Source organism: Argopecten irradians, chromosome 3, assembly GCF_041381155.1.
Source record: "Argopecten irradians isolate NY chromosome 3, Ai_NY, whole genome shotgun sequence".
Lineage (NCBI taxonomy): Eukaryota > Metazoa > Mollusca > Bivalvia > Pectinida > Pectinidae > Argopecten > Argopecten irradians.
This window is the reverse complement of record NC_091136.1, coordinates 8,994,867-9,007,952: the sequence shown is the minus strand read 5'-3', so window position 1 is coordinate 9,007,952 and position 13,086 is coordinate 8,994,867. Positions and strand designations below refer to the sequence as shown.

Genomic DNA, 13,086 nt, shown 5'->3' with positions numbered 1-13,086 from the left:
TGTGTGGAAATGTAAACACAGATAGATATATTAACACTTCCGGTATTTTTACCAACTTTAGCCTTCCTTTGTCTGTCTATTCGCTTTAAAAAACAGTGAGTAGATCTTGTTTATTGTAAATACATTTATATTCATTTCTAAAGATAATTTGATGGTCCACAGTGGCCAAGTGTGATTACAAGCATTATATAGCAAGCCTTTCAACTCATTGTTTCAAGTTTTGAATAAAAATTCCATGTCAAGCTGTTGCCATATATACTGACTTCCGTAGGTTGGCAGTTTTCCTCCCAGGTACTCAGGCTTTTCTGAGTTTTCTCCAAATTTTGAAAACCTGGCATGTCAATGACTATTCTCCAAATTTTGAAAACCTGGTTGTCAATGACTATTTCCATGATACATAATCAACGTTACATGTGATCATGATTCTAGTTATTGCCTGGAATTTCATATACAATATCATTATACATAAAGGTCTTATTATAGTACCCAGGGGTTTTCCTACAGTAGAATCTGGGGCCGAATAAGGGACCCATTCCCCTCCGAAAATTTAGCTAAAATTCCCAATTTGTAGCTAAAAAATTCCCAATCGGAATCTAAAACTGGAAGTCTGAGTAATGTCATTCTTGGTATGAAATTGTCATGATATGTTGAATACTAAAAAAACGAAATAAAAGTCGACTACAATGATTGAATGAACACTACAGTCAACTTGAAATATTTCAGATGTACAATAAATAAACAGTTCAATCATAAAATAGTGTTTTGCTCTATTTAGTCATTTTTCCGAATTTCATGTTATGCCGCGTAAAATTTCCCAATTCGATGGACCCTGGACCCTGTAAAAAAACTGTAGGAAAATCCCTGGTACCATTGTTTTGTTTGCTTTATTTCACAGAATTATCATTAGAAATACAAAAATCAGGTGCACATGTACTTTATTGTTTGATCAATACAGTACCAGGCTACAGACTGTTACAGTCGGTTTTATAACCCGAACCGTGTCTAAGTTTGTAATAAATATTCATAACTTGTGCTAACCAGATGTCACAATATAGTGAAACTAAACACTGCCGTACATTTCAATAAGAGGTGTTTATATCTTGTTGATGTGAGCTTCTATATCTGTGTCTCTACCGGGTACACAGAGCTGTTTTTTACTGCCATTATAGGTATATATTGGCAGGTGTCCAAATTTTGACGGGCTTTCAGATCATATCTCTTGATGATGTTTGTCTAAAAGTCCTGTGCACTTGAGTATATCATTTACATGAAGACAAACAAATTTTGAATTCTACCTCTATATTTATAAAAAAAGAACCGTTGGCTGGCACTTAGTGATTTAGACTTATAGGTTTGCAGATATATCCTCTAACTATCAGTACAGTATTTGAATAAAGTGCATGTAGACCTGGTTTACAATATATATTATCCACATTATGCATTACACAAAGTTCTTTAGAAATGATCCGTACTGATTATCTGAGAAAATATTTTACAAATTTTCTTTAATTGTTAGAATTAAACTCTGTTCTTTAAACTGTTCTTCTGGCCACAAGATCATGAAACTGTCTTAAAAGTTTACAATTACATAATTATTAACCTATCAAAAGCTAATTAACATTATAAAATGTTATGTGATATTTTATTGACTAAACTTAAGTTAAATCTAAGATCGTTTCATGATCCTGAGCCTTGTCTTATATTCAAGTTTTCCCATTTTGTTTGAATTGTAGTATGTCTTCACGGATATTGCCAACCACTACGTCTTTACAACCAAGGACTACGGCCAGACATTTACACCTTACAGTGTGCCATTCCGGCCCAAAACTATCGCCTTACACCACAGCAACCCAAACATTATTCTCGGTACAGACGATGACCAGGAAAGGAAACAGGTATATATTCATAGTGTAATAGCTGCTCAGTGTATCAGGAAAATCAATTCATATCCTTGGATACACCTTGACTTGCCACATTTGGTTATAAACATGGTCATATGACAGTGGCAATACTGTGGAACTCACTTAATGTCACAGTTAATGTCACATAGGTTAAAGTCACTTCGACTTAATATCACATATTTCATTGATACTAATGTTTTTCTGATATTTTGTGTTGCTCTTGAACCATTATTATTATTTCTGTTTCACACTTTAAAATATCACTTTATGTCAGTCTTACAATTTTCAGGTAACTGTTTTAAGTTGCCAGTCATTATTTAACACTCACATCAATTATATATAAAAAAAACAAAACTGCAGTTACATCATTTAAAAGAAAAAAGGATCGATTAAGTTTGTAGCAATTTTTTTTTCAAGCAACCTTCATTCAATCTTCAACTTTTCATGGATATCATGATGACATCTGTTTTGATGCATTAAGATGGACTGAAAATGCTAATACCTAACTGTTGATATCACATTCTGCTTATAATTATATTTTGTCTGAGAAATGGATGGATTTATTGACACATTACTGTGTTTCTATTTTTGCAAATGACAAAACACAATACTGGTTTTAAGATAATGTTGTTTATATAGAATTAACAAGATTCTTGTAAAAAAAATAAAGAAAACATCAATAATAAAGTTATTGTATATACAAATAAGATTAATTAATATAAAAAAAGATTGATAGCAACCTCTGCTGTCTAGAATTTCTTGATTTACAAAAACAGTTGGTAAGTTTATCATCCCACCCTTAGAAAAAGTGTATAAAACTCACGATCAGGTTTCTTCACTTAGTATTCATACTCTGACCTTCTCCTGAGTAAATATTTACTGAGTTATTCTAAGTTTATGGGACTAACATTATCCTTAGAATATTGACCTAACACATAGAGTATACAATTTCCTCTTTCGTTATGTCTGGAAATTGTGTGTTACTGTTATTGACGAAAATGAATAGTAACAGTTAAAGATACCTTAATATTGTTTGATGACTTAGGGAAAATGGTGAAAAAAGGTGAAATAATAATAGTATAAGGAAAGCAATCTGAAATTCAAATTTTCTTTATATCTTTTCAATGCAGGCATGTGTCTGCCAAGCAGAAAAAAAGTCTATGAACTTAAAATACCTACGGTATTTGTTTCTGTATTAAAGTCATATTAGTCATGTGAATTATGTATGTTATACATTATGCTACATATTAAAACACAGCCAAAATCATTATTTGTTCTCATACACAGGTATATGTATCCTTTAATTTTGGAGAGAGCTGGCACTTGATGGCTTCGGAAGTGAAAGCTTTCTTTTTGTAAGTATCAGGTTAGACAATGAGTCTGGATATTCTGGGTCATTTTAGAAAGGGTATCAGGATATTTTGGGTTGTACTTGGCAGATTGTCAGCATATTCTGGGTCGTACTAGACAGGGTTTCAGGATATTCTGGGTCGTACTAGACAGGGTGTCAGAATATTCTGGGTCATACTAGACAGGGTGTCAGGATATTCTGTGTCATACTAGACAGGGTATCAGGATATTCTGGGTCATTTTAGAAAGGGTATCAGGAAATTCTGGGTCATACTAGACAGGGTGTCAGAATATTCTGGGTCATACTAGACAGGGTGTCAGGATATTCTGGGTCATACTAGACAGGGTATCAGGATATTCTGGGTCATACTAGACAGGGTGTCAGGATATTCTGGGTCATACTAGACAGGGTGTCAGGATATTCTGTGTCATACTAGACAGGGTATCAGGATATTCTGGGTCATTTTAGAAAGGGTATCAGGAAATTCTGGGTCATACTAGACGGGGTGTCAGAATATTCTGGATCATACTAGACAGGGTGTCAGGATATTCTGGGTCATACTAGACAGGGTATCAGGATATTCTGGGTCATACTAGATAGAGTGGTCATACTAGATAGAGTGCCAGGATATTCTGGGTCATGGTAGACAGGGTGTCAGGATATTCTGGGTCATACTAGACAGTTTGTCAGAATATTCTGGGTCGTACTAGACAGTTTGTCAGAATATTCTGGGTCGTACTAGACAAGGTGTCAGGATATTCTGCTGTCAGATTGTACAGGACTTCAGAATAGCCTGGGCTAATATTTGACTAAAGGTCAGAATATAAAATTATATTATGATGGGGTCAGTTTAGACTATATATATATATATATATATATATATATATATATATATTGAAATAAAAAAATGCTGTGTCACTCTCAATAGATCATACATAAAACATGCTTGTTTGACTAATAAGTACATTATCTACCCATGATAGGGGTGAGGAGCCGTATGACAGACCAAATGACACGTTTGTGGAGAGGTTAGAAAGTGGAGGGAAAAGTACACTTCTACGCAGCTCAGACTTTTTCAATGTTGACGTCACAACTCTGATGACAGATGTAGAGGATTTTGAAATCAAGGGAGCGTACATGTTTGTCACAAAGAAAGTGGTAAGTCTATGTTAGCATAGCTATATTTGTGACAAATAATGTGATTCTTAAAAACATTATATTAAAAATATGCTTCATTTTTAAAGAATCTTATAAAGTAAAATATAATTATACCTAATATATATATCACATTCAATGGAAAGTTGTATACATTGGTCACAATAATAGATGGTCTTTTTTTTTTTTTGGTACATGTGATTGACAGTCTTAGTGGAAATCTCTTAGTTTAGAAGGCTTTTTGAATAGCTTTGACTGTAAAGACAAAAGGATTTATGAAGATAAGGTTGTACCAGTGTTTTTGTTCTATCAATAAATGATGATTGTATATATCATAATGATAAAATGGAGATGAAATTATGCTGCATATGTTCTTTGGTCTTTTTGCCCAAGCTAAGGTGGATTTTTTGGTCATCTGACTTGAAGGAGGTGTTGATTTTCAGGTTTTACAAAATGTTTCATTTCCCTGCAAATAGCATATTTTTATGTTATGTTAATCAAAGAGTATAAGAAACATCAATTATCTATATACATTTTGGATGGTAGTGATTTGTCATGGTACCGTCGTCAGGTGAATCCTCCTTCCTTCCTCCGGAGGTGCTCCGACTGGGGTGATAAGGTCCAGGCTTGGAACCACTCAGCTGTCTGCTAGTATATTGCAAATCCGTTGTTCTGGTAGTTAATATCAAACATATAACAGTAATGCACTAGTCATTTGTATCTTAGAAAAGTCAATGCTTATTTCAGAATCTTCTAGGAGGTGTAGGAGAGACGTTACAGCTATGGGTGTCCTATAAACGAGGCCCATTCCACAATGCCCGCTTCTCACATAGAATCGCCCACAGGGTAAGTAACCATTTAAATTGCAAAATAACTCTGATGCTTTAACTTCTGACTCAAAATCATGAACATTTTGATATTTAGTAACCTGATTTAAATCTTGTTTCTGATACAGCATAACATTCAGTATATATAGAGTGGCATGCACAGCAGGTTTATTTGTTGTTAGAATATGACTTGGTCAGTGTTTCCTGCATGGCTGGTATTTCCTTTGTATGATATAGCAGAAATATAAAACCAAATTCCTTTATTTACCGTGGCAGTGAGACAACCTTGTCGTATTTTCAGGATTATTACGTGGCAGATGCCTCAGAGGACATGGTATTTCTGTGTGTCAATCACGACAATAACTCCACCCACCTCTACCTGTCCGATGTGGAAGGCACAAAGTTCTCCCTTAACCTAGAGAACATAGTGTATTACAACCCCAAGGGAGCCAACAAGGACACCTGGCTAAGGTATTGTAGGGGACTCACTGACGGGGAACTTTGTCTCAGTTAGAAAAAAATTGTATATTTTGTTTCAAAGTTTTGTGAATTTACTTATTAAATGCAAAAATTTGAAAATTATTATTTTTAAAAATGGCTCACTTGCATAAAACCCTGTGCTGTTTGTATTCTGCTCTGTCTGGATCGCAATTTATTTATGGTAATAAATTGAAAATTGAAATGTAAATTATGTTTTGATTTATAATGTAGATAAATGTTGACTTTTTTTTTATCTCAATGAAGGTACTTTGCTGATGAGGCCTTTGCAGATCTCGCCAAGATTGAAGGAATAAGGGGGGTGTATGTTGCTTCCCAAATCATCAATGTAACAACAGACTTGAGTCAGGAGACCCAGCGGACACTCATTACATTTGACAAAGGAGGAGAGTGGCAGTTAGTGACAGCTCCAGCCATGGACCGCCGCGGCAATCCTACAAACTGTACACAGGTAATTTATACAGCCCCATGTGATATATATGTAAATAAAGGATCTTAAATGAATGGCTATGTAATATGAAATTTATAAAACGAGTTTAATATGATATGATATGCCACAAGTCTTTAGGCAAGTGGCTTATCAAGTTATTTAACGAGTTTAAAATTTCATATTACATAGTCACGAGTGTAAGATTCTATTCATCACATAACTTTTACTAATACATATATAAGCGAAACTTTTAATTTCATCTTCATATAAAACAGTAGAAATCTGGCTCGTATGTGATGTGATGAAAATTGAAAAAATTATGCAACATCATATATAGATTATGATGTCAAAACTACGTCATAATAGTGTTATTACAAATGTGCCTTCCAATATTCATGATTTGGCAGTATGACATGGCTGGACAGACCAGTTATGTGATAAACATATATATATCTACATACTGGTAAGGGTTCTTATTTTAAGGAAAGACACTTACCCATGTAGTGTGTTCAGAGAATCATTAAGTTATGATAGTGAGGAACTGCTGTTCACTTCATTGGGCTATCTCATTGATTTGTACACTATTAAAACATAAACAGTACACCTATAACTTGATTAATAGAATTGATTATGGTAGCATCATTTATCCAACCCAACCAATCACAACCATTTACTGTGGTATAGCAAGAACCTATTCGGGCAGACTCTAAAGCACTCCTTGGACTTGTTGCTGTGATTATGTAGCTCCGTATTTATGCATGATTCAGTTTTACCTTTTAGCTCAGACTTAAAACAACCCTACTCTCAGTCTATTCCTTATAATCAACCAATGTAAAAGTGTATCATCTACGTACATACACCCTATCCACACTTTTCATTGCAGATATTTATGTCGAAGGACTTTCAAAAGGTAAACTGGAAGACTGCATGTCTGGGGTAGGATGTTTGCATGCTAGTCGACTGGTTCATTTCCCTTGTTGTTGATTTTCCTTTCTGCCACCTTTGTTGGTATTTCTTTCTTCCATTAGTTCTGTCTTTTGTTCATTTGATATTTGCTTTGACATCGGCATCAACAACATATTGAAATAAGACTACAGTTTGTAATACAGTATTTAGGGATAGCAAGGATGTATTAAACATAGTACTGAAGTTAATGATATTCCTCTTTAAACTGGTTCTCAAATTGTTTTCATGATAGTTTGCGTAGGATCATCCTCAATTGCCAGAAGTAACGATCAGTTACAATCTCTACATCCCTGGAACATGTCATAGCAAAAGTGAAGGCAGTTTCACAGAAAATATCTGACAAATCACATGCCTGCAAAGACTTCCTTTGAAGATTTACTGAGAGCGACGCTCAACTTTCATGTGCTGTCATTTGATTCTTTTGATGTACATCAAAAAGCCAAATTACCTGCCCAACTGATTTCACACACAGGTTTGCTATTCCAGGAGGGTAGATATTGTAAATGAAAACCTGGAAATTGAGGATGTAAAAGAAAAATCTCAAAAGTTGATGTCAGAAATTCAATTTCAAAGTGATCTGGAGAAGAGAAATGAGCTAAATATATTCTGATATTTTCTGATTTGCTGGAATAGCTCCTTATTGATAGCCAATAGTATTTGTTATTCTCTGCCTCTTTGTGTGAAATTTGCATTGTAAATTTTCATGTTTATTGAATTTTAGTACCTTTGAAGTCTATTCAAGCTATATGTGTGTTTATTTTGTAAGCTTTGCTTAAATATCTTTTGATTTATAAGTGTTTCAGATTTTTAGTTTGTTTAAAATGTTGGTTGAGATTGTTTAATTTGCTTAGGTGTTGAAACATAAAGTTTATGTTAATGTAAATAAGGAACATTTGTACTTGTAATAGCTTTGGTTTTAAAGAAATCATGGTGATTATACAAATTGTTGTAGACATATTTTACAGATAAATATGTATTTGTAATGTTTCATAACACTGTCATCTGACATGATGACCAGACAGGAAAATCTTTACATCCATTTAAAATGACCCCCTGCCTTAGATTTGACCACCTCTGTATAAAGACAACCTTCTTAATAAGACCACATTTTCGGATACCAAATTGGCCAGCTGTAACACAATTTGTATAGACCACTTTTTCCTTGTCACTTAGGCGGTCTGGTTTTTTTTAGACAAGTTTGACTGCACTGGTTGGATTATAACCATAATTGAATATGCATGCTGATACAGATATATTACCAATGCTCTCAGGTCCACTGCTTCTGCCCATCCTTCATTCAGTTTTGAGTTAATGATGTAATGCTAGCATTAAGTATCAAAAGGAACTTACTTCTATTGAGCTGTATAATCTTAATCATTGATAAATAAATTCAAGGATTATTGTAATTAATTTAGTTATGCATATCTTTAACTATGCATATTAAATAGTTCACCGATCTTTCCAATATTGCTACAGTCCCAAAATTACCAGATTTGAAAGGTAGAGTCCGGATTAAATATTCCAAATTCTGCAGACAGGCCTTAATAGCTCATATTTTTCTTGGTTAATTGGCCTCAATGCCCATAAATCTTAATTACAACCCCTAAATGGCCTTTTATTTTCATAATTCATTAAAAAAATACTTGAAGAAAGACACTTTTTTAGGACAGTTCATTGTGGCATATAGAGAGAGTTAAAATCATAAAAATATTGAATTAAGAACTTTGGAAATGAGAAACTCAGAAAGTCAGTGTTTATTCTAGTCAGCATTGCTGATGCAGTCTTGCAGATACCTTACCCTGCATGTAATAACCTTAACATTGTAAACATAATTTATTTGTATCATTGTTGATACTTTTAATTAACATGTGCAAAATTATACAACTGCATGTATACCACATACATTGGACAACAAAAATATACTGACTTTGGGTGTTCCAATAACTTTCATTTGCACCATTCATGAAAATCTTTCTTTACATCATCAGAATATGAGTTTAATCATTAGAGTCTATGTCTTTGCTTGCAATATCTTTCTGTTTTTGTATTATGAAAAGTTTCTATTAGTGCTTTACAGCATTTACATTTTAAGGGTCGCAATAAAGTCATAATCAGGTTTGAAGATTGTTTTGAGATATAATAAGCACGGCTTATTAAAATTCATAATTCATGCTATCAGGAAATTTAATTTGTAAAAGGTGTGACAAGTGTATTAATTTCTGCACACTGTCTAGATTTCAGCCAAAAGATGTTCCCATAACATACAGTTCTTTGTTCTTTTCAGCAAATACTGTGAATCACAGTTCTTTTTCAGTAAATGCTGTGAATCTTATTTACCTAGGATTTGACTTGTCTTAAGTATCAGTCCATCAATTTATACTATTGCCATCAGTATGACTTGTATTTCATCATTTAGTTGTGTAACAATTATATGGATATTGGTGCCCTAGACCTCTCACTGTAGCATCAGAGTGTGTTTGTTCCACACCTTATGTGACAGTATATTACACTATTATTAATGTTTATGTTAACAGCAAGCCAATTGTTCGCTCCACCTTGCCCAAAAGTACAGTCGATTATTCCCTGGGAGTCGGGCGATACAGATCCTGTCGCGTACGAATGCCCCTGGCATCGTGTTGGCTACAGGCACACTTGGGATGAATCTGAAGCGGGATGCTGACGTCTACTTATCCAGTGATGCTGGGTACTCATGGCATATGGTAGGTTTGGGTGTACCTCATTCCTGGGGTTATGATTTCCTGAATTAAGCATAAGGATATTATCTCTCTTAATCATAATATAAACATAAGATATTATCACATCAGAGCACGTGCATCTAGAAATTGATAAAATGCCTGTTGTAGTTCTGTAACCAGAATTTCTTAATTCTTGTGACTCTGTCTGTAGGTTATGGAAGGACATAACTTCTACAGTATTGGCGATCATGGTGGCCTCCTGGTGGCTGTTCAACAGTTTGGTGTTACTAACGAACTTCAGTAAGTATACAAACTTATGTCTGGTAGCTGTTCAACAGTTTGGTGTAACTAATGAACTTCAGTAAGTATACAAACTTCTGTCTGGAGGCTGTTCAACAGTTTGGTGTTACTAACGAACTTCAGTAAGTATACAAACTTCTACCTGGTGACTGTTCAACAGTTTGATGTTACTAACGAACTTCAGTAAGTATACAAACTTCTGTCTGGAGGCTTTTCAACAGTTTGGTGTTACTAACGAACTTCAGTAAGTATTCAAACTTCTGTCTGGAGGCTGTTCAACAGTTTGGTGTTACTAACGAACTTCAGTAAGTATACAAACTTCTGTCTGGAGGCTGTTCAACAGTTTGGTGTTACTAACGAACTTCAGTAAGTATACAAACTTCTGTATGGTGGCTGTTCAACAGTTTGGTGTTACTAACGAACTTCAGTAAGTATACAAACTTCTGTCTGGAGGCTGTTCAACAGTTTGGTGTTACTAACGAACTTCAGTAAGTATGCAAACTTCTGTCTGGAGGCTGTTCAACAGTTTGGTGTTACTAACGAACTTCAGTAAGTATTCAAACTTCTGTCTGGAGGCTGTTCAACAGTTTGGTGTAACTAACGAACTTCAGTAAGTATATAAACTTCTGTCTGGAGGCTGTTCAACAGTTTGGTGTTACTAACGAACTTCAGTAAGTATACAAACTTCTGTCTGGAGGCTGTTCAACAGTTTGGTGTTACTAACGAACTTCAGTAAGTATACAAACTTCTGTCTGGAGGCTGTTCAACAGTTTGTGTTACTAACGAACTTCAGTAAGTATACAAACTTCTGTCTGGAGGCTGTTCAACAGTTTGGTGTTACTAACGAACTTCAGTAAGTATACAAACTTCTGTCTGGAGGCTGTTCAACAGTTTGGTGTTACTAACGAACTTCAGTAAGTATACAAACTTCTGTCTGGAGGCTGTTCAACAGTTTGTGTTACTAACGAACTTCATAAGTAAAGTATCACTAAACTTCTGTTCGCTGGAGGCTGTTCAACAGTTGTGTTACTAACGAACTTCAGTAAGTATACAAACTTCTGTCTGGAGGCTGTTCAACAGTTTGGTGTTACTAACGAACTTCAGTAAGTATACAAACTTCTGTCTGGAGGCTGTTCAACAGTTTGGTGTTACTAACGAACTTCAGTAAGTATATAAACTTCTGTCTGGAGGCTGTTCAACAGTTTGGTGTTACTAACGAACTTCAGTAAGTATACAAACTTCTGTCTGGAGGTTGTTCAACAGTTTGGTGTTACTAACGAACTTCAGTAAGTATACAAACTTCTGCCTGGAGGCTGTTCAACAGTTTGGTGTTACTAACGAACTTCAGTAAGTATAGAAACTTCTGCCTGGTGGCTGTTCAACAGTTTGGTGTTACTAACGAACTTCAGTAAGTATATAAACTTCTGCCTGGAGGCTGTTCAGCATTTCTGTGTTACTTACAAACTTCCATATGTATTGTACAATTGTGACAAGGACTTTTGAGCAGTGTAAGATTATTGGTGTATATTGCTTTACTGTGTCAACTAACAAATGTTAGTTTTTGGCCCCTAAATCTACCAAATTTCAAATTAAGTATTTAGAAATTAAGTTGCTGCGTTTGAAATATTGAATACGCCCCTGATAATAACTTAATGATAATTATGTTGACAAAATGTATGTTTTTCTATATATAGCCATGGTAACTTTGCATAAATTATGCAAATTTGAAAATTTGATCGATTTTGGCATATTTTTTGACAGTTTTTCTTTTAAAAGCAATAGAGCACAATCTAGCACAAACTTGATATTTTAAGGGAATTAGCAGACCCATAGAATACGTCTTTTTGAAAAATAAAAAGTTTGTTCTAGAATGCGCTCTATGTTAAACTAGATGAAAATCTGCATAAAAAAGGCGATTGTGATTAAATTTCCATTTTGATTATTTTTGTATTTCCAAATTGTTGCATGCAACTAGAACTGCCATATTGCCTTAAAGCACTATCAAATATGTCATGTATGTAGTTAATATTTGAAATGCAAGATTCACATCTTAAAATAACAGACTTTGAAAAATAGCGGATTTGGGGTGCCACAAAAGACCCTTACCATACCTAGTCCTTTATGACCATAACAGATTTAGTAATATTCGAATTTGTCCTGGAGGAAAGTTCCTTAAGTTAAATTATATTTTCTGGTACGCTGGTTTGTATACAACATTGAACATTTTTTCAGATATTCCTGGAATGAGGGCCAGACTTGGAAAAATATCACATTCCACTCAGAGAAGATCCGAGTGTATGGACTCCTGACAGAGCCTGGAGAGAAGACAGCTGTGTTTTCACTGTTTGGCTCGCGTGTTGAGAGACATCGATGGCTCATTATCCAAGTCAACCTAACCTCCATCTTTAGTGAGTATATAACAGATAAAAAATGTTATACGTCTAAATTCTCTGAAAAGTTCAATTCCATTTGTTTTTTTATTTAGATCAAATTTTATGAAGGATAAAAAATTGTCCGATAAAAGAGGCCTTTCAGACCAGATTTTGTAAGTGTCAGATTGTATGGTGAAATTTTTTTTTAGGTGGAACCTGTAGCAAAGAGGACTATAAAGATTGGTCCTTTCCTGATAACCCACCCTTCGCTGGCTGTATCCTCGGCCGTAAAACTGTCTACCAACGCAGAATTGCACACGCCTTCTGTTACAACGGCCTTGATTATGAACGCAAGGTCATTCAGAACAACTGCACCTGTAAACGCGAGGACTTTGAATGGTAAGGTGTGATGTTAAGGGGACTGAATGGTAGACAATTACGTATACTGAAATAAAAAATGCAATGTATTTATTCTTGTTAGAAATGTTTTAACAAATAAAATAAAAGGAAAGTTCTAAAATATTTAAATTGATATCCTTATGAATGATACAGTGATGTTTATGATGTAAATTGAAAATAACCACATACAT

General features: G+C 34.6%; 1 protein-coding gene across 1 annotated transcript in view; it reads left to right on the top strand.

Annotated features, from left to right (window-relative positions):
• Positions 1–13,086, top strand: part of LOC138317199 (sortilin-related receptor-like) — a 51,913-nt gene that overhangs the window by 2,299 nt on the left and 36,528 nt on the right. The window contains 11 exon segments of the mRNA XM_069258752.1: positions 1,734–1,895; positions 3,189–3,256; positions 4,236–4,410; positions 5,155–5,253; positions 5,536–5,705; positions 5,979–6,183; positions 7,046–7,072; positions 9,663–9,848; positions 10,036–10,124; positions 12,357–12,532; positions 12,706–12,895. Coding sequence (XP_069114853.1) covers positions 1,734–1,895; positions 3,189–3,256; positions 4,236–4,410; positions 5,155–5,253; positions 5,536–5,705; positions 5,979–6,183; positions 7,046–7,072; positions 9,663–9,848; positions 10,036–10,124; positions 12,357–12,532; positions 12,706–12,895 — 1,547 coding nt within the window.